The sequence below is a fragment of the Mobula birostris genome, chromosome 8 (genome assembly GCF_030028105.1).
Source record: "Mobula birostris isolate sMobBir1 chromosome 8, sMobBir1.hap1, whole genome shotgun sequence".
Lineage (NCBI taxonomy): Eukaryota > Metazoa > Chordata > Chondrichthyes > Myliobatiformes > Myliobatidae > Mobula > Mobula birostris.
The window spans coordinates 93,318,127-93,339,798 of record NC_092377.1 but is presented as its reverse complement, the minus strand read 5'-3'; the positions used below and the strand labels follow the sequence as shown (position 1 = coordinate 93,339,798).

Sequence of the window (21,672 nt, the reverse complement as noted above, 5' to 3'; positions counted from 1 at the left end):
AAGATAAGATTACACAGCTGCATTCCACTCTGCAACCTTTTCTAGCACCACCCTCTGAGAATTTTTACAGAGTAAATTTACAAGGATGTTGCCAGGGCTTGAGGACCTGATTTATAGGGAAAGAATTTGTTCTCTGGAGCGTAGGAGAATGAGGGGAGATTTGCTAGAGGAATACAAAATTATGGATGAGGTAAAATGCAGGCGGGCTTTTTCCACTGAGGTTGGGTGGGACTAGAACTGGAGTTCATAGGTTAAGGGTGAAAGGTGAAATATTGAAGGGCAACTTGAGGATGAGCTTCTTGACTCAGAGGGTGGAATGAACTGCCAGCAGAAGTGGTGGGTACAGGTTTGATTTTAATGTTTAGAAAGGGTTTAAATAAGTACATGGATGGAAGGGGTATCCAGGTGCAGACGGTTCAGCATGGACTAGATGGGCTGAGGGGCCTGCCTTGGTGCTGTTCTCTATCTCAGACTTTCCACTTCTATTGCCCTGTTTGGTATCCAGGCCTAATGGTCTCCCTAAGATCTAGAAATTCCTCCCTATGTTTCCACCTCTCTCCCTCTCTGCATAGTATCTGAAACCTAATTCTTATTTAAACAAAGCTGCTGGAAAAACGCACACAAGATGCTGGAGTGCCCCAGTCCATCAGGCAGGATCTGTGGAGAGGACTAAACAGTGGTGTTGGGCTGAGACCCTTTATCAGGAATGGATAGGCAGGGGGAAAGAAGCCAGAATAAGAAGGTGTGAGGAAGGGAAGAAGAACAAGCTGGCAGGTGATGGGTGTGAACAGGAGAGGGGGAAGGTGGGTGGGGGAGGCAGGATGAAATAAGAAGCTGGGAGGTGATTGGTGAAAGAAGTAAGGGCTGAAGAAGGAGGAATCTGATAGGAGGAGGCAGAGGATCACGGGAGAAAGGGAGGGATGTGGGGCTTCAGAAGGAGGTGATGGGCAGGTTAGCAGAAAAGGGGAAGAGGGTGCCAGAACGGGGAATGGAAAAATAGTGAACAGGGAGGGCAGAGGAATTACCAGAAGTTGGAGAAATTGATGTTTATTGTATCAGGTTGGAGAGTACCCAAATGGAACATGTAATGTTGCTCCTCCAACCTGAGTGAGGCCTTATCGTAACAGTAGAGGAGGCCAAGAACAGACATTTTGGAACTGGAATGAGAAATAGAGTTAAGGAAATCCTACCTGTTGTGGTGCAAGGAGTGAAGGTGCTCGATGAAGCCGTCTCCTGGTGTACATCGGGTCTCAGCAATGTTGAGGAGGCTGCACCAGGTGCTCCTGACGGACGCACAGGTGAAGTGTTGCCTCACCTGGAAGGGCTTTTGGTCTTGGAAAAGTGGTGAGGAAGGAGGTGCGGGGGCAGCTGTAGCACCCGTCCTGCTTGCAGGGATGAGTGCTAGGAGGGAGATCAGTGGGGAGGGACAGATGACAAGGGAGATCAGTGGGAGGGACGGGTGGACAAAGGAGATCAGTGGGGGGGATGGGTGGACAAAGGAGATCAGTGGGGAGGGGCAGATGACAAGGGAGGTCAATGGGGAGGGATGGGTGGACAACGGAGATCAGTGGTGAGAGATGACAAGGGATATCAGTGGGGAGGGACAGGTGAACAAGGGAGATCAGAGTGGAGGGACAAATGACAAGGGAGATCAGAGGGGAGGGACGGGTGGACAAGGGAGATCAGTGGGGAGGGATAGATGACAAGGGAGATCAGTTGGGGAGGGACAAATGACAAGGGAGATGGAGGTATTATACCAGCTGTTGTGTATCGTGGCAATTTGCATTGGCATGAATGGGCCACTACGTGAACTGGCATATAGTGAACCCCACCATCAGTTTGTTCTCTTTATCCATTTTTCCATTGTACAAGTTTCTAACTTGTAAAGCCATTTTGTTTTAAATCAGAAATGGTTTATTGACGTAGGATGTGAAGAGGATGTGATGTGATGGGAGAGCCTGGGGCAGGGAACTGACATCTCTTTGGAACAAAGATGGGGGGAATTTCTTTGTCCAGAGAGGGTGGTGATCTGTAGAGCTCAAGTAACTACGTATAATTGAACTGGAGATCAATAGTCTCTTAAATGATAAGGGTGTCAATGGTTATGGGGCGAAGGCAGGAGAAAGGAGTTGAGTGGGGAAATTAAATCCGCCATAATTGAATGGCCGAGCAGACTTGATGGGCTGACTGGCCTAATTCTGCCCTGTGTCTTATGGTCTTACATTTACAGCGATTCATCCTAATGAGAAAACTTACTTTGGTGTTTCCTCTGGTGTTGTGCTGTCCTGATTCGCATTGGTTTTGTGTTCTTCTTGTCTAGATTAAACAACAAGTAACGGAGATTGCCGAACTCAGCAACACAAATTTGCATCTGAGCAATCAGAACTCCCAGTTGAGTGTCAGGGTAGATGCTGGCCAGAGCACCATCCAGCTGCTCAATGCAAGGATAGCTGAACTCGGGGAACAGAAGGACGAGGTGGCCAAGATTTCCAGACGACTGCAGGAGGCCTGCAACACCGTGGAAAAGGAGTATGTCCAGCAGCGGTCTGTTTGGGAAACTGAGAGAGGCCTCATGCAAAAGCAACTACAGATGTCTCAGGAGAAGGTAAAGCACCTTGAGAGTCTTGGAGCACTACAGCGCAGAAACAGACTCCTCAGCTCATCCAGTCTTCACCGAGCTATGATTCTGCCTAGTCCCATTGTCCCTCCGTATCCCTCCCATCCATGTACCTATCCACACTTATCCTAAATGCTGCTCTTGAACCCGTATCCACCACTTCTGCTGGCAGTTTGTTCCATGGTCTCATCACTCATTGAGTGAAGAAGTTCTTCTCTCAGGTTCTCTGTAAATATTTCACCTTTCACCCTTAACCCTTAACCTATGACCTCTAGATCTTGTCCTACTCAACCTCAGTGGAAAAAGCCAGCTTGCATTTGCTCTATCTATACCCCCCATAATTTTGCATTTCTCTGTAAAACCTCCACTCATTCTCCAACGGTCCAAGAAATGAAGCTCTAACCTACTCAACCTTTCCCAGTAACATAGGCCCTCAAGTCCCGGCAACATCCTTGTAAATTTTCTCTGTACTCTTTCAACCTTATTAATAACTTTCTTGTAGGTAGGTGACCAGAAATGCACACAATGCTTCAAATTGAGTGTCACCAACATCTTATACAACTTCAACATAACATCTCAACTCCAGTACTCCATACTCTGATTTACAAAGGCCAATGTGCCATAAGCTCTCTCTGCCACCCTATCTACCTGTGACGCCACTTTATTTCTCTTGCCCGTGTGTGTGTGTGTCTGTGTGTGTGTGTTGCATGTGAATAACAAGCAATTAATGACAGGATGTGAATGTAGGAAGTACATTGAGTATGCTTGCAGATGATATGAAATGGTGGTGGTGTTGATAATGAGAAGGGTAGTCTTGGATACAGAATGGTGATTGGTAATATGGGCGGAGGAACAGCAGATGGAAACTAATCCAAAAAATGTGACGTGATGCATTGCGGAAGGGCTGTTATGGGTGGAATATGCACAATTCATATCCCACAATGTATAACTTTCACAGTATATGAAAACTACAGCAAACTTTCAGGACCGCAGAGATGGTCCTTGGCTGCGGTCTACCATCAATGCAGGGGTTGCATATGTCCAGGACAAAGAATGGGCAGGAAAAATTGCAGACATTACCCACCCAGAAAACTGCCTTTTCCAAAAAAACTCCCTTCTGGAAAGCACTATCAGGCTATTAAAATGAAAACTTAGCACCATCTTAGAAGTTTCTTCCCCCAGGCCGTTAATTTGTTCAATAATTCTAATTAACCCTTCTCTCCCCTCTATCTATCACCCCTGCACTATAAAAACTTCAAACCACTTTTTATAATTTTGCTTACATTGTAAATACATGCTGGTTTTTATGTATTTATGCACATTTTATTCCCTACCCATACTTTAAATTTACATATTTCTTTATTCTTTCATAATTGTTGATTTGTGTTGTTTTTGGTGCATGTCACACTCTGAGCAACACAAAACAGCAAATTTCTAATACATGTAGATGTATATGGTGAATAAAGCTGATCCTTGATCCCTGGCCCTGATGAGTAGTAGACCTCTTGGGAGTATTGAGGAAAAGAGGAACTTCGCTGTACACCTACAAGGATCCCAGAAAACAGCAGGGCAGGTGGATGAAGCTTGTGGGATCTTGGTCTTCATCATACATGAGAAAGGGAACGCATGTTGCAACTTTATAAAAGACTGGTTAGGCCACACCTGCAGTCTTGTCGACACCACACTAAAGGAAAGACATGGTTGCACTGGAGAAGGTGCAGAGAGGATTCACCAGGATCCTGCCTGGGATGGAGCAGTTCAGTTTGAGAAGACTCTGAAGGGTCTGGGCTTGTGGGCTTGTACTTTTGGATGGAGAAGGTGGGGGGGGGGGGGGGCGCCTGATAGAGGTATGTTAAAATTATGAGGGACATAGCTATGGTAGGTAGTGAGAAACCCTTCCCCTTAAATGTGCCTCCACTCAGAGAGCAATGGTAAAAGATGAGAAGCTGACAGGGGACTCATTTACAATTTCTTTTCTTGAACAGAAATGAAATATGAAATGGACTGCTTGATAACATTTAAGAAGTAATTGGATGCATTCTTGAAACGCCAAATCTAGAAAGGTACAAGCTGAGTGTTAGAAACAGGAATTAGTACAGCTAGTAAGTCGGTGGGCAGTAGGACCCAGTGGACTGAAGGGCTCATTTCTGTGTTGTACAATTCTGACTCTTTTCCTGATGTCTGTTTTGACACTCCAGGGAAGAACTTGGTGTAATTGGTAAGGGTAGCATTTACTGCCTGACCCTAATAGAGTTGATGGAGGGAAGGAAATTTTAGGGTTAAAGACAGCCTATCAGTTGTCTTTAACTGCTTTGTTCCAAAGTTGAACTCCTTAGTGTTGTTAGGCAATTTTGTCACATTCCCATCTTGTGCCTTGTAGACGATGGAAAAGATTCAGAATTTCAGGAGAGGCTTGATGCTGATGCCCAGCTTTCTGATCTGCTCTGTAGCCACTAATAATGTGACTGTTTCACATGTGTTTCTGGCCAGTGGTGCACAGGTTGGTAATTTGAACATACTACAGACATGGTTGGACTCTATCTTGAGGGAGATGGGTGTTGTCTGGCATCCTTTGGACCAGTGACCAAGTGAGTTTTATTTGAGATTTATCAGCCCATGCCTGAACGTCAAAGTATGTTTATTGTCAAAGAACATACTGTATGTGTCACCATATACCACTGAGAGATTCATTTCCTTGCAGGCGTTTACAGGAAAATAAAGAAATGCAATAAAATTTACAAAAACTGTACATAAACAAAGATTTCAAACAACCAATATTCATAAGTAAGCAAATCGTGCGAACTATAAATGAATTAAACTAATAAAGTGTTTTGGCCTCCAGTTTTTAATGTGAGGTACAGTTACCCATTATTGCTTTCTGGACCAATGGAAGTGCATGTGCACCAGGGTAGGATGGAGGCTTTATCTGCTTTGGTTGGGGTGTCAAAGTAACTGTCATCACTAACAATAAAATAAGTGTGCCTCAAAGACATGCACACTTCCTTTAATTTTACTTGTCTACAAGGAGAACAGCATGGGCCCCTGTCCCCCACACTGTTCTGGTCTGAACAGAAAACTGCCATTTTTATACAGAATTGGCTTATCAGTTACAGATATTGATTATTGTAAATTGTATATGTTTGAATTCCTTACTTGCAAGGTCAAGCACCGTTCACAACAGAGGTATTGAAGTCAATCGAAACTTCAAGCAGACAGCCAATGATATTTTGAAGTTAGTAAGTACAATAGAAGGGTTAGAAGTCAATCGAAACTTCAAGCAGACAGCCAATGATACTTTGAAGTTAGTAAAGACAATAGAACCTTAGTTGTTGGGTATGTTTTTCATCCTTCTGTTATCTCGTCTGTCTCCGATGATCTCACCTTGAATGTCTCATTTGACTACAACTGCTCTGTGCTATCTTTGCCTTACTCCAATATCCACATGGTCTCCCATGCTGTAAAGTATCAAAGTTCAGCAGATTCGGGGAGGGGAAAAAATCACACATGGAAATGTGCACGCTTTCTTAAAGTGAATAAGTCCGAACTGAACCAAGTACAGCAGCCAGCTTTGAGCAAAGAGAAGCAGTGAGAAAAGGAAGAGACTTTTGCAGGAGTCTGTGTACATATTAAAATTTACAATATTATGTTGCAAAGGTTCAACAGCAGTATGGACAGAAAGTGGCTGCGTTAGGAATAACAAAACTGAGTTTTTAATTAAAAATGCTGTCCTATATACAGATAAAGAACCTGGAATCGAGTTTGGATCGAGCACGTTCTGAGGTTGACCATCTGAACCTTGAGCTAGAAGAAAAGCAGCGGGATAACTTGTCACTGGGCCAGGAGGTGGCATCTGTTACAGAATCATTGCAGCAAGCAAAGGACAAGGTAGGGTGTGCCCTTGTCATTTGGAGCTCTGATGCCAACGTTTGTCCCTGCGTCACTCGGAAATACAGAAATGGACAGAATCAATAAAAGCTGCCTAAACTCAGCCAGCTCCATCATGGGCATCAGCCTCCCCAACATCGAGGACACCTTCCGAGCCAATGCCTCAAAAAGGCAGCATCAATCATTAAGGATCCTCTCCACCCAGGAGATGCCCTCTTCTCATTGCTACCATCAGGAGCCTGAAGATGCACAATCAACATTTTAGGAGCAACTTCTTCCCCTCTGCCATCAGATTTCTGAATGGACCTTGCACACTACCTCACTGTTTCTGAATGGACCTTGAACACTACCTCACTGTTTCTGAATGGACCTTGAACACTACCTCACTGTTTCTGAATGGACCTTGAACACTACCTCACTGTTTGTGAATGGACATTGAACACTACCTCACTGTTTCTGAATGGACCTTGAACACTACCTCACTGTTTCTGAATGGACCTTGAACACTATCTCACTGTTTGTGAATGGACCTTGAACACTACCTCACTGTTTTTGCTCTCTTTTTGCATTATTTATTTAATTTTAATATATATTTCTTATTGTAATTTGTGGTATATTTTATGTGTTGCCACAAAACATATATGTCATTGATAATAATCTCCTCATCATTGCCTAAGCCTTTGGTTACTCATTCCCTCCTGTTTTACTGACACTGTTGTCTTCTTATCATCCTGTACATCTCTATCAGGTCACCTCTCATCTCCTTCACTCCAAAGAGAAAAGCCCTAACTTTCTCAACCTCTCTTCATTAGACATGCTCTAATCCAGACAGCGTCCTGTTAAATCTCTGTTGCTGTAGTCCATGCTGAGCTGTTCTTCTCCCTCGTCCCATCAACCCACACCCGGACCCTAGCCCTCCATACCCCTCCTAGCTAAGTACTTATCCAAACTTCTCTTAAATGTTGTAATCAAACCCACATCCACTGCTTCTGCTGGCAGCTCGTTCCACACTCTCACCACCCTCCAAGTGAAGAAGTTCCCCCTTAGGTTCCTCTTAAATATTTCACCCTTCACCGTTAACCCATGACCTCTAGTTCTTGTCTCACCCAACCTCAGTGGAAACAGCCGGCTTGCTTATCTGTACCCCTCTTAATTTTGTACACCGCTATCAAATCTCCTCTCATTCTCCTACCCTTCAGGGAATACAGTCCAAATCTGTTCAGCTTTTTCCTACAGCTCAGGTCCTCAAATCCCTTGTGAAGTAATATGTTCTAACATCACTCCTGAATGATGAGGTTTAGAATTTTAAACTCTGCTCCCTAGTTCTAGACTTCTGAAGCAACTTCCAATCAGTTTCCCTCACTGTTCTCTTGTAATCCCAGTGAAATCCCAGGAAATGACTTTATCTCTCTAACAGATAAAATACTGTTTATTATGAGAAAGAGAGGGGTGCAAAAACAATTGAGTTACCCATGCTCTGATGGATAGACATTCAGCTTTGTTGTCACAAGAACACAAGACCGTAGGAGCAGGATTTTCTGTCATTCTGATAGGACGTTCAGGCTCCTTGGCGTGATTATGTTGCAAGACCCCATGTGGGGCAAATCATATCTCCTCCAATAACAAAAGGGCTCATGCAAAGCCCAAAAAATACCTCTTGTGGCGAAATTCCATCTTCCCTAGAATCTACTGGTGTATTTCTATACTGGCACCATGGAGAGCATTGTCACCTCTGCCATTACTGTCTGATTGCTGCATCATCCTCTTGCAATGTATGAAAATTATTGCAAACAGTCAGGACTTGTCCAGGACAAAGAAGCGGGCAAGAAAAATCATTGCGGACACTACCCACCCTGCAAATAACCTTTTCCAAAAGCTCCCTCTGGAAAGTGCAATAGGGCTATTAAAACAAAACAAAAAAAAATTATAAAAACATTTTAAAAGTTTCTTCCCCCAGGCAGTTAATCTGATTAACTATTCCAGTTAATACCCCTCCTTGTCCTCTATCACTCCTGTCACTGTACTACACTATAGACACTTTAAACCATTTTTTATGATGCTGTTTATATTGTAAATACATACCTATATTTATGTACTTGCACACATTTAATTCCATATCTGTTCTTCTAACTTTACTTTTAGAATCAGAATCAGGTTTATTATCACCAGCATGTGACATGAAATTTGTTAACTTAGCAGCAGCAGTTCAATGCAATATGTGATATAGCAGAGAGAAAAATAATAATAAATAAAATAAAACATAACATAATAAACAAGTAAATCAATTATGTACACTGAATAGATTAAAAAAACGTGCAAAAACAGAAATACTGTAGATTTTTAAAAAAAAGTGAGGTAGTGTCCAAAGCTTCAATGTCCATTTAGGGATTGGATGGCAGAGGGGAAGAAGCTGTTCCTGAATCGCTAAGTGTGTGCCTTCAGGCTTCTGTATCTCCTACCTGATGGTAACAGTGAGAAAAGGGCATTCCCTGGGCGCTGGAGGGTCCTTAATAATGGATGCTGCCTTTCTGAGACACCGCTCTCTAAAGGTGTCCTAGGTACTTTGTAGGCTAGTGCCCAAGATGGAGCTGACTAGATTTACAACCTTCTGCAGCTTCTTTCAGTCCTGTGCAGCAGCCCCTCCATGCCAGACAGTGATGCAGCCTGTCAGAATGCTCTCCACTGTACAACTATAGAAGTTCCTGAGTGTATTTGTTGACATGCCAAATCTCTTCAAACTCCTAATAAAGTGTAACTGCTGTCTTGCCTTCTTTATGACTACATCGATATGTTGAGACCAGGTTAGATCCTCAGAGATCTTGACATCCAGGAACTTGAAGCTGCTCACTTCAGAATAATTATTTATTCTGTATAATTATTGAATGCTGTTGTGGTTTTGTTGCATGTTGTGCCCTGACCAACACACCACAGCAAATCCCTAAAACATGTAAATGTCCATGGTGAATAAAGTTGATCCTTAGACTCAGATGTACAACTTTTCAAGTGAAGATTTAAAAATCCCATTGTACTGTTTCCAAAAAAATAATTCAAACAGGTCCTACTTGTTGTGCTGGTGACCATTGTAATCGACTAGAACTTCAGTATAACTAGAAATACATTTTTATCTATGCTGTTTGTAACTTTTTTTAATGTCTACGGTTTTCTGTATTTGTGAACACACCAAAGGAGCATCCAATTGGCAATGATCAACTGCATTCCTTCTTAAATCTGTTGGAGTTCCACCCCACCTTGGTGATTTGTTTGTTGTAATGCAGGTTTTCCATTCAAATCCAAGGCCCAGATAATAGGAAAAAAGTTTGGTAAAGTTTGTGTATGTTTATAAATGGTGACCATTCATAGCAAATTTTGGTGCAACATCAGCTTTTGGAAGTGAAAACTTTTTTTTATTGGCCGTTTAGTTCACTGATCATTCTTGCATCTGAAAGATTGTAATCAAAACTTTATCTGGTTTTGCTGTTCCGCATTTCACTTTTGATCTGCTCACTGTGTCTGTGTTGCAAATAAGCCCGTGTTCCTCCAAGGCTGACCTAGATTTCCTAGCCCCATCACAGATGGCCATGGTTTTGTCTCTTGTTCTGGCTGTTCCTTCCTAACTCTCTGCCCACCCGTCCTCCTAAGATACTCCTTAATCTCCTCATCATTGTCTAAACCTTTGGTTACTCGTTCCCTCCTGTTTTACTGACGCTGTTGTCTTCTTTCACCCCAGGTATTGGAAGCCAACACCAAACTAATGCAAGCCCAGTCACAACACTTGCTGGAAGTACGAGCCTTAAAGGAACAAGTCAACAGTCTTGTGCCCCAAAACCAGCTGGTGCAACTGCAAGTGAAGGTAGCAGAAGGCAAGCAGAGAGAGCAGCACCTTCAGCAACAACTCGACAGCCAGCATCAGGAAGCCCACAATTTGATGTGTGAACAGCAGGTAAAAACATAAGTACCATTCTGCCTGATGGTTTTGGGCCTTAACTGAACAGTGATATGTTCTTAATATCTATCAATGCACTGAAATAACCTTTCCTAATTTTCATGTGCTCCTTAAATCTGCCCCACTACGTTTTCCTCACTTGGCTTTACGTTTCTATCTGATAAAGCTTCTGTGGAATATTTCACAATGTTCAAGGCAGAGCACAGCATAATCAAGCACCCCTCCCACACCAATCATTTTCTCTTTCCCCCTTCTCTCATCACAAAAACTTCAGAGTGCACACCACCCAGCTCAAGGTCAGATTCAACCCTGCTGTTAATCAAATCCTTAAACAGACCTGTCCTAGGCTAAAGATGAGTTAATTGATGTCCCTATCTGTGTCATTCTGGCCCTTACACTTTTATTTGTTAATTTGCACTGCACTCTCTCTGTAGCTGAGTAATGATATTCCTTTCATATTTCCTTACTACTATCTTGATGTACTTGTTTAATGCATGATCTGCCTGGATGGCATGCAAGGAATGCTTTTCACTGTATCTCAGTACACATGGTAACAAACCAATACCAATGCCATCCTGAATGAGAGAGTTAGAGGTTAGATTAGGATCGAGGGACAGGGACGTGAAGGAGTTAGAGGTCAGGCCTACACTCCGTGCTCGAAGTACAGCAATATGGACGGGTGATGAAAGATATCTGGAGACTCGACTGCTCTGCTCCGCACTCAAAGTCTAGCAATGTGCATATCGCTGCTCAGCTCCATGCTCAAAATCCAGTGTAGATATAGGGATGAATTACATCTGGAGACTAGGCCTCCACACTGCACTTGAAGGCCAGTGACGTGGATGGGTGACGGAGAATGTCCGGGTGTCCCAGGTCAGATGTCTGTGCGAAGAGGGGGCAGGAGGGCTGGTCAGTTCCAGGTCCTGTCGTTGGCTAGTATGGGGACTGATACCGAAGGTCCATCATTAAGTGTGAAAGTCGAAGCCTGGGGACCCAGAGGTCCGTCTTGGAGTTGGAGGACTGTCCGTGTGTGTGGATAGGTGGGAAGGAGGAAAGGGGGCTGTTTTGCTGCTGTTGTCCTGCCAAACACTGTGTGGGGACACCACACTAGAATAGCGGTTAGTATGACTCTATTACAGCAAGGGGTGTTGGAGTTCAGAGTTCAATTCCAATGTCGCCTGTAATAAATCTGTACTTCCTCCCCTTGAAATACGTGGGTTTTCTGTGGGTCCTAGCCCCACTATCCAGTCCAAAGTGGACTAATTGGTCATTGTAAATTGTCCTGTGGTTAGGTGAGGGTTAAAGTGATGGTTGCTGGGTGACGTGGCTGGAAGGGCCTATTCTGTGCTGTACCCCAATGTATGAATAAATAATAAATAACATCATGGGTGCACTATGTTGGTACCGGATTGTGTGGCAACGCTTGCGGGCTGTTACCAACACATCCTTTTACACAAATGACACATTTCACTATGTTTTGATGTACACGTATCTAAATCTGAAGTCATCATGACTGGCTTGGCTTCTGTATGCAAGTGGAACAATTGTTTCAGTGCAGGGCAAAGATGTCTTGTAGAGAACAGTTTCCTGTGCTGTTGAGGTGCTCAGAGGTCTAACTCCTGGTACTGGCTATGGTTCAACTTCCCTACACCATGTTTGCGGGCTTTTTTTCGGGATTGCTAGGTGGAAAGGAGATGAAAAACTCTCCAGTGTGGTGATTAAGTAATGTGCCTGCCTTGAGATGAATTGTACTGGGGATGAGACTTCTGTTGTGTGATATTGTGGAAGTTGTAGCACAGCAAGGGTTAAGTTGGTGTGTTAACAGAAGAGAACACAGACCATTTGGACAGCCTTTCTGTGTTGAAGGTCACTAAGGCAACTGTCACGATGATAAGCTGACAGGGACCGTGTGCAGAGAGAGTGCGATTACCCAGGCTGAACCTGGCCTCCAAAAACTTAACTCTTGTACAGCCTTTCTGTTCAAGCCCAGGAACCGAGCATAGCCAGACAAGATAAGGATGCAAACGAAGGGTTCTAGGGTGATACTTACTACAGACAGTTATTTTAACAATTCTCAAGTATTATTGGCCTTTAACACACAGTTAATTGGTTATTAACACCTGAAGTATGTATTATATTGTTACTTAAATATGAAAGTGACACAATTCAGAAGTGCACGAAGTTTCTATGGATCACTATTTGCATACAACCATTTCTGTATAAAAATAGCACTTTGTTCAAACTTCACAACAGTGTGGTGACGGGCCATGGTGTTCTATATGTCCACCAGTAAGTTGTGTTGTTGAGGAATGAGTGCAAGTTGTCAGAAACCAGTTAATCAGCAATGACAACATATTAGATAAATTTGAGAGGAGAAATAAGGGTATATTGGGTGGTTATTCAAAATGAAGGAAGAGTTTTGCTTATACTGTAGTAGATAGTTTCTCATAGAAGTTCGGTTACCGGGGACACAGTTACGATTGGTAGAAGAAGCAGAGGGGAGGCACGGAGAATTATGAGCTGAATGTAAAACTTGAATAGGTGGCTGGAGACAGATTTTAAAAACAATGCTGAAAAATCTTGGTTGGAGTCTGGAGTGCACAGCCTGCAGATGTGATAGAGTCAGGTCTTAATGTGGCCTTCGGCGGAGGGGGGCCACTGGTCGAGGGAAATACTACAAGCTTCTGGAAGCTGGAGGGTGGGGCAGAAGAACAATGGAGGTAGTGTGTTCTTCTGGTAGAGCAATGCAAGCAAATGGCTTGCTTAGTTGTGCCTTTACCAATCTGTTAATGTAAAGTTGCAGCGAATAACACTAATTGAGAAGCACTTCTAAAAATCCAGCAGAGACAATGGTTCATATGAACCCCTTAAGGTCAGTGTGTTCAACTGCCTTTCGTGTTTCAGTTCCAGCTATTGGAACTAATTGATGCTTGGTCTCCTTATTATCAGAATATAAATAAAATGATTACATTCTACTTCAGGAGGAATATGAGAGACTGCTGAAGCGAATGGAAGGAAGGATGGAAGAGGTGGAAAAGAAACTAAAAAATGTACGCATGACACTTCAAGAGAAAATGAAACAGCTTAAGGAACAGGTGAGTGATTGGGGCAGCTACAAATTCCACAATAGTCAATAACTTGACATTCATGAGTTTGTGATTATTTAAAGTGTGACAGAAAATTACTTAAGATGGCATATGTTTGCATTCATATATGAAATGAATTATCATTACACATCTATTTCAGAGAATAGAATTAATTCATTCACCTGTAAAATGCTTCCAACGGCGTTGTAGCTTTTAACTGATTGTGAGGCTCAAGCTGCAGATCTTGGGAAATGAAGTTTATCTCTCTAAATTTAAAACTATTTTAGGTATTTAATTGAGTATTGTGAATATACTTCTGCAGTGAGTTCCAGTATCTTTACATGGCTGGTTTGTGGATTGTTGATGAGACAAGTTGAACCTTTTATTAGGGATTGCAGACCTACATCAGAATCCTGCTATGCTTCACTATTGATTTGTTCATTCCTGATTTTAATAGTCATAGTCATAATTTATTGATCCCGGGGGAAATTGGTTTTCATTACAGTTGCACCATAAATAATTAAATAATAAAACCATAAATAATTAAATAGTAATATGTAAATTATGCCAGGAAATAAGTCCAGGTCCAGCCTATTGGCTCAGGGTGTCTGACCCTCCAAGGGAGGAATTGTAAAGTTTGATGGCCACAGGCAGGAATGACTTCCTATGACGCTCGGTGGAAAGTCTCTGGCTGAATGTACTCCTGTGCCCAACCAGTACATTATGTAGTGGATGGGAGACATTGTCCAAGATGGCATGCAACTTGGACAGCATCCTCTTTTCAGACACCACTGTCAGAGTCCAGTTCCATCCCCACAACATCACTGACCTTACGAATGAGTTTGTTGATTCTGTTGGTGTCTGCTACCCTCAGCCTGCTGCCCCAGCACACAACAGCGAACATGATCGCACTGGCCACAACAGACTCATAGAACATCCTCAGCATCGTCCGACAGATGTTAAAGGACCTCAGTCTCCTCAGGAAATAGAGACGGCTCTGACCCTTCTTGTAGACAGCTCAGTGTTCTTTGACCAGTCCAGTTTGTTGTCAATGGATGCCTGCTATCATCTCTTCTCATATCTAACATCCAACTCTATAAGCTACATTTTTCTACCACTTACAGATTTTAGTTATTCTATCACTGGCGCCTGCTTGCAAATTCCAAATTTCTAACCAGCATCTCCTCTGAAAACAAACCTTTTTGAAAAGGATCTAATGCTTTCCTGGCTTATATTTTGAATTAACTCTTCTCGGGCTTCCAGCTGGGTATAGGAATAGATTTTAAACAACTTTTCAGTGATAAACTCTGCCATCTTCATCAGAGCATCATCCCTGATGAAGGTGGCAGAGTTTGTCATTGAAACATTGGTTAAAATCAATACCTGTACCCGGCTGGAAGCCCGAGAGGAGTTTATTTGTAATCTATTTTTGTTTCCTGCTCCAAATGTTATGGCTTAGTGTCAAGCAGCTTGAAAGGTTCCATGGCCAAATGAGCTTCACTATGCAAAAGAATAAAAAATAATCGGTTTGCTTATTGCCTACAGTTTGCCAAGAACACCAAGTCTGACCTGTTGCTGAAGGACCTGTATGTGGAGAACGCACAGTTAATGAAAGCACTGCAGATTACAGAGCAGCGACAGAAAAGTGCCGAAAGGAAGAATCAGCTGCTGGATGAAAAAATTGGAGCTTTGAACAGTCTGCTGAGGAAAATTGTACCAGCCTCCTTCTCCTAACTCTGAATGTTGCAGCTCCAAAGGCATTTTTCAAAAAAATGATGCCTTCAGCACTTTACAGAGATTCAACCTGATGTGGTTACGCATGGTGCATTAGGATCAAAGTAACTCAACTGGAAAACTGCTGGTACATTCTCGGAGAACTTGCAATGCTCATGGGTGCAAGTTTATTAAAAACTGTTTGCTCTTCCCTGTCCACCTTGCAGATACTCATCAGAGAGAAACCAAATTGGCGGTAATGCACCATTAAGCTGGGTGCCAACCGCCGTAAAACAAGACACAGACAGACAGAAGAGAAACCAAAAAAAAGATTAATACAGGGAATAGGAGAAGGAAGAAAAACCTTTCCTTCCACCAACAGACTTATTAAGAGAACGTCCCTACTGGCAGTGACAGATGAACATGACCGCTAAAGAATTAGTGGCTGCAGTCATGACCCAACCACTTCCCCACTACCAAATATCCATCTGCCTGGCAAGACTTGTCCTTGCCCTGAATAGCTCTTTTGATTCCTCCAACTTCTACAGCTGAACAGTCTGGCTATGGGTAATTGCATGGGCCCAACTACACTAGTCTTTTCAGTGGCTTCTTTTGACAGTTCTTGTTCCATAAAATTGTGGCACCTCTCTCCAGCTTTCTTGATTACATTGACAACATCAGTGTTACCTCTTGTATGAAACTTGTCACTTTCATCACCTTTGTCACCAGTTTCCACCTGCCCTCAAAGTCTCTAGGAATATCTCTAATGCATCTCTTCCATTTCTTGGATTACACCCAGCCACATCTCCCCCTCAGGGATGACTCAGCAGCTCTCAACCCACCAGCTTCCACAGCTACTGTAACTCTACCTCCCATCTCCTGGTCCTCAGTTCTTCCAGCATTCTGTATGCCTGTTCAAACTGAAAACTTGCAATGAATGGCCTATTGTTTTAAAGAGGTAGAAAATGCCAGGATGGTGGGAGAGAAATTGCCAGCCTTATTTCTTGTACAGGCAGCTGAAGTGACACGATTCAGAGTTTTCCTGTAACATTTGAAAGTCTTTTATGTTGAGCAGTACCTCCTTAAGACTGGGTGCAAGCTTGACTCTGCTGCTATTTTAATATTGAAACTAATGTGGCAGAAGTTAATTGCTTCTATTTATGTATAGTTATGCAAAACATATGTTTAAGTTTCTGAAAATAATTTGTAAATGCTGATCCTTTTGTACAGAAATGTTTTATTTGACTTTCATACATTTTAAAGAAACTATAAATATTCAAGGATGGCAGTGTACACTATTTAAAATGATTTGAATTAAAATGTTCATTTAAAGCTACGATATTATTCTTTGGGTTATACAGGTTCTCCCAGATATAGGATCAGACCACATTCTCATTTTTCAGCTGAACATTAGCAAGCACTGAAATTACACAGTTCTGATGTTTGTGGTCCAACCCTCACCCTCCATAATTAGTGATAGACAAAATTAAGACAATTCCTCTCCCTCCTTCACATACTTTCCTTGCAAGGATGTGCTCTGAGAGGGAAGAAAGGTTTTAGCTGATTTTTTAGGCTTCTGCTAAGATATAACCCTCTTGGAAATAGTGGTGTTTATAACTTAGCATAATAAACAGAGACTAATTTATTAGCTGTTAAATTAAAGGGTTTTACTCTCATTTGAATATTTTAATAAGATGCAGGTAATACATGCCAAAACAAGAGTAAGCTATCGCCTGTAACATTCAGTTGCTATTCTCAGGATAACACATGTTCCAGAATTCCATGACGAATTAACTGTTCACACTTCCATCTGGGCATAAAATGCTGAAAGAAAGCATAAGAAATTGTAAGATTTTCTTTTCTAGTGTATAATCTGAAAGAAATGAAGGCAGGAAAGTGAGTAAAGAAAATGTATATAGTATAGCCGCGTAGGAGCTGCACCTCTGATTTCCTCTTGGGGGGGGGGGGAAGCTTTGGATTCAGGATACAGTGTGACAGAAAGATAATCTTTATTCTCTAACGCAAACACGAGGAATTCTGCAGATGCTGGAAATTCAAGCATCAAAGTTGCTGGTGAACGCAACTTTAGAACGAAGGGTCTTGGCCTGAAACGTCGACTGTACCTCTTCCTAGAGATACTGCCTGACGTGCTGTGTTCACCAGCAACTTTGATGTGTGTTGCTTTATTCTCTAAATCACACTTCTTGGTAGAGATTAGTTGCAGGCGTGTAACCAAATCACCAAGAAACACAATGGAAGGCATTGATATACCTTCAATAGTTAAAGTTATGTAAAGTGGTGACAGAATGAGAAGCTATACTGCAGTAGACAGCAGCAATGAATGACTCACGTTTCCAAACCCACAGTCAAATTTGACAGCAGCAGAGTGCGAGGGGATCTTTCTATCAGAGTTTCATGGATAAGCAACAAGCTTTGACTACAGCTAAAGTAGCTCACTGTTTGCTTCACTGCAGGTGGGAAGTCTCAAGGTTTTTAAATGAGGTACCATTAGACAGGCTGGTGAAATAAAGTAAAAATGCATGTGATCCAAGCGAGAGAGGTAAAATTGGACTGGTGGCAGGAAACAAAGGGTAACTTTGATGAAATATATTGTGACTAGTTTCTTGCCAATGTGACTGCCACAGGACTCAGTATTCAGCACTTGCCTTGTGTAGTACATTAGCAAAATGAAAAGGTCGTGACAAAGTGAGCACATGACAAAAAAAACGCATGAGCAAAAAGCATTAGAAGGCAGGAAGTCAGATGGGAAGGAAAATTGTAAATAATATTCAGTCGGGAGAGATATGAAACATGTATTCGGGAACGTGCAACATTTTATGTGGGATACAATAAATGGGAGGACAGTGAAAAGAATGTACAGTAAATATATAGATTCTTAATGATAGGATAAGGAGGGCAAACTATTGGTTGGATTAGAGATTTTGTTGGTATTATATATAACATTAATTAGACCACAGCTTGAAGACTAGAGCAAGTTCTGCTCACCATATTGCAAGTAGGATGTGATTACACTGGGCATTTTGGTAGAGATCTATTTTCCTAACCATCTGGTCAAAATCTAATCAGCATACAAGGTAATTAGCTAAAAACTTTTTTTCCATCCTGAGGATGGAATATTTGGAACTCAGAAGCTGAGAGCGCAGAGAAGCAGAACCCAAACAGAACTGGGGCATGTACATGGAGCAGTAATCTGTAAGATCAGACTTTGTACTGAAAGGTAGGATTTGGCAGGTGGTTCCTTTGACTGGCAGGGACACCACGGGTCGAAGGCCCTCCTCCTGTCAATTACATTTTCCCATAATTCAATGAAATCAGAGTCCAGGCAACTTTCATCAATTACTGATGGCTCCAGAACAAATCTCAGGTCTTTAAATATGATGAGTATTTGTTTCCACTGTACTCCCAGCTACTGAGATCAGATTACTTGCTGGGTGCAAAAAAAAAACAATTTCACATCTTCCCCCCACATCCTCCTCCTAATTACTTTAAGTATCTGCTCCAGCTCATAAGGAAAGCAGATCCTTATTATTTATCTAATTCAAACCCCACCATAATTTCCCACCGTAACTGCATCTTTCCTGCAATGTGGTAAACAGAACTTAATCTAGTAGTCGTGTAGAGGAGAAGCCTCATTCTAACTAAACCTGCCAATACTTAAGATGTATGCTCAGTGCTGGAAGAGAGATGCTTTCATTCATATGCTGGTGCTCTTGCCTGCTCATAGAGAGTATCCATCTTCCATTTTGCTTGAATGCACGTGTCCATTGAACACATTCTCACACAATTCCTAGCACTTACATTCAACATTTTAAGACAGACCTTTTACTGTGAATACAAATTTGCGGTAAAAGGAACAAGAAATTGAATAGAAAGGTTTGCAGATAGGTTTCTCAATTCTTACCTGGCTGTTTTTTTTCAGGAGGACTGTTGTACCATCATCGATCTCAAATTCACCGTAATCTTTCAGACACCGCACCTAGAGAAGAGGACAATTTTTAAAACATTAAAAGGAACTTTATAAAGCTAAGGTATTGTAAAACATCAAACATTTCACAGGAGACATTACCAAACAAAATTTATCAAGCCTTACCAAAGGAAATGGGGTACAACAACTGACAAATTAAGAAGAAGCTCCTAAAAGGGAAAAAAGGCAGAGATTTTAGGAGGTAGTTTTGAAGCCCAGGGGCCAAGCAGCAGAAAGCAAAGGGTGCCTGGAGAGCTGGAGAAACAATATTTCTGAAGGTCAAACTCAGAAGAGGTTAGATCGATGGCAAACAGCAAAATCAAGGGGTAACGGGCATATTGTTGCACGGATCTGCATGTATTCCCAGTCCTTGTTTACTAAAGATGTAATGGTTGTCTGAATAGTTTATCCCATATGTAATGAGAGTTAAATTAACAAAATATCGTATTACTGTGATAGACACCTGTAGTGAGTACTTAATACTTAGCACACCAAAATAGACACACACCGGAACTATATACCGAGATGATCTCAATAGAGCAACATGTTAGTCCAAGACAAGGAGGTCCACAGATTTAGTGCACACTTACAGCAAGACACATAGGCTGTGGCATCTATGGAAAAGAGTTAGGTTTCTGTTTGAATATCCTTAGCAGAAATAGAAAAGAGAAAACTTAGCTTTAAGTTTCAGAGAGGTTGGGTCAAGATATCTAACAACATTACCATAGGTGTAAGAAGTTGAATGGAAGTCACTTTTTGCAGGTTGATGAGACCAGAGATAGAGAGAACAATAGATAAGACAGATAGACACAGATGAAGATAACATTAGGAGGGGTGTCCTGGCAGGCATGTCAGTATTAAGAAAGTGTTGCGTGTATTGAGAAGCATTAAGGTGGCAAAGTCCCCGGGGCCTGATGGAATCTATCCTATGAAAATCAGAGGCAAGGGAGAAGACTGCATGGACCTTGACATGGTCTTCGTATTCTCTTTAGCCACAAACAAGGTCCCAGAATTCTGGAGACTAGCCAATGTTCTTTTAAGAAGAACAGGGATAAACCAGAAAATAGAATTCCATGTCCCATTCTGATATGTCTATCCACAGCCTCCTCTACTGTCAAGATGAAGCCACACTCAGGTTGGAGGAACAACACCTTATATTCTGTCTGGGTAGCCTCCAACCTGATGGCATGAACGTTGACTTCTCCACCTTCCGTTAATGCCCCACCTCTCCTTTGTACCCCATCCCTTATTTATTTTTCTTTTCCCCCCTCGCCCTCTCACTATAACTCCTTGCCCATCCTCTGGGCTCCCCCCCACTTCTTTCTCCCTAGTCCTCCCATCCCATGATCCTCTCCCTTCTCCAGCCTCGTATCCCTTTTGCCAATCAACTTTCCAGCTCTTAGCTCCATCCCTCCCCCTCCCACTTTCAAATCTCTTACTATCCCTTCTTTCAGTTAGTCCTGACGAAGAGTCTCAGCCCAAAACGTCGACTGTACCTCTTCCTAGAGATGCTGCCTGGCCTGCTGCGTTCACCAGCATTTTTTATGTGGGTTGCTTGAATTTCCAGCATCTGCAGATTTCCTCATTTTTCTGTTTTTAAATTGTAGGCTGGTGAATCTCACATCAGCATCAGAGAAATTACTGAAAATTCTTAAGGGCAGTAATTACTCATATCTGGAAAAGCATTGAGTTATTAGAGAAGATGAGAAAATCTGCAGATGCTGGAAATCCAAGAACACACACAAAATGCTGGAGGAACTTCTGCAGGCCAGGCAGCATCTATGGAAAAGAGTAAACAGTCGACGTTCTGATGAAGGGTCTCAGCCCGAAATGTCGACTGTTTACTCTTTTCCATAGATGCTGTCTGGCCTGCTGGAGTTCCTCTAGCATTCTGTGTGAGTTTTTAAGAGAATGTCAGCATAGCTTTGTGCAGGGCAGGTCCTGCCCCACAAATCCTACTGAGTTTTTTGGGGCAGTGTCAAAGATAATTGATGAGGGTGCAACAGTGGATGTTGCTATAGCATTTGATATAGTCCCTCCTGGTAGGCTGCCCAGAAAATTAAGTGACATAGAACTTACAGTGAGCTGGTAAGTTGAATACAAAAAATTGGCTTGGTCGTAGAAAGCAGAGTAATAGTGGAGGGACTTTTCTCCCTCCCAAATGGAGGTCTGTGACCAGGAGTGTTCCACGAGTGTCAGTCCTAGAACCTCTGAAAATGTAGATGGCCTGATTAGTACTTTGCAGGTGACATGAAAATTGGTGGAGTTGTGGATAGTGAATAAGGTTGCTGATTGAAAAAGCAGGATATACAGTAAATTAGTTGGAAATTTGAGCGGAGAAATGACAGATGTGACAAGTGTGAGGTGATGTATTTTGAGAGGTCAAATGCAAAAGGAAAGCATACAGTTTATGGCAGGACCCTAAGGAAGATCAATATAGTGG

The 21,672-nt window shown here is 42.3% G+C and overlaps 2 protein-coding genes across 5 annotated transcripts in view; one reads left to right on the top strand and one right to left on the bottom strand.

Annotated features, from left to right (window-relative positions):
• Positions 1-16,565, top strand: part of ninl (ninein-like) — a 105,694-nt gene extending 89,129 nt beyond the window's left edge. Inside the window, exons 20-24 of one of the 3 annotated variants that reach the window (XM_072265671.1) lie at positions 2,321-2,605; positions 6,356-6,502; positions 10,230-10,442; positions 13,427-13,540; positions 15,077-16,565. In XM_072265671.1, coding sequence (XP_072121772.1) covers positions 2,321-2,605; positions 6,356-6,502; positions 10,230-10,442; positions 13,427-13,540; positions 15,077-15,265 — 948 coding nt within the window. In that variant the 3' untranslated portion in view covers positions 15,266-16,565. The remainder of the gene's footprint in view (positions 1-2,320; positions 2,606-6,355; positions 6,503-10,229; positions 10,443-13,426; positions 13,541-15,076) is intronic. The other 2 variants (XM_072265670.1, XM_072265672.1) reach the window with 2 other exon arrangements.
• Positions 16,470-21,672, bottom strand: part of gins1 (GINS complex subunit 1 (Psf1 homolog)) — a 37,768-nt gene continuing 32,565 nt past the window's right edge. For both annotated transcript variants that reach the window (XM_072265679.1, XM_072265677.1), the window contains exons 6-7: positions 19,167-19,241; positions 16,470-17,068 (exon numbers count right to left, since the gene is read on the bottom strand). In XM_072265679.1, the coding sequence (XP_072121780.1) occupies positions 17,000-17,068; positions 19,167-19,241 (144 nt within the window). In that variant the 3' untranslated portion in view covers positions 16,470-16,999. The remainder of the gene's footprint in view (positions 17,069-19,166; positions 19,242-21,672) is intronic.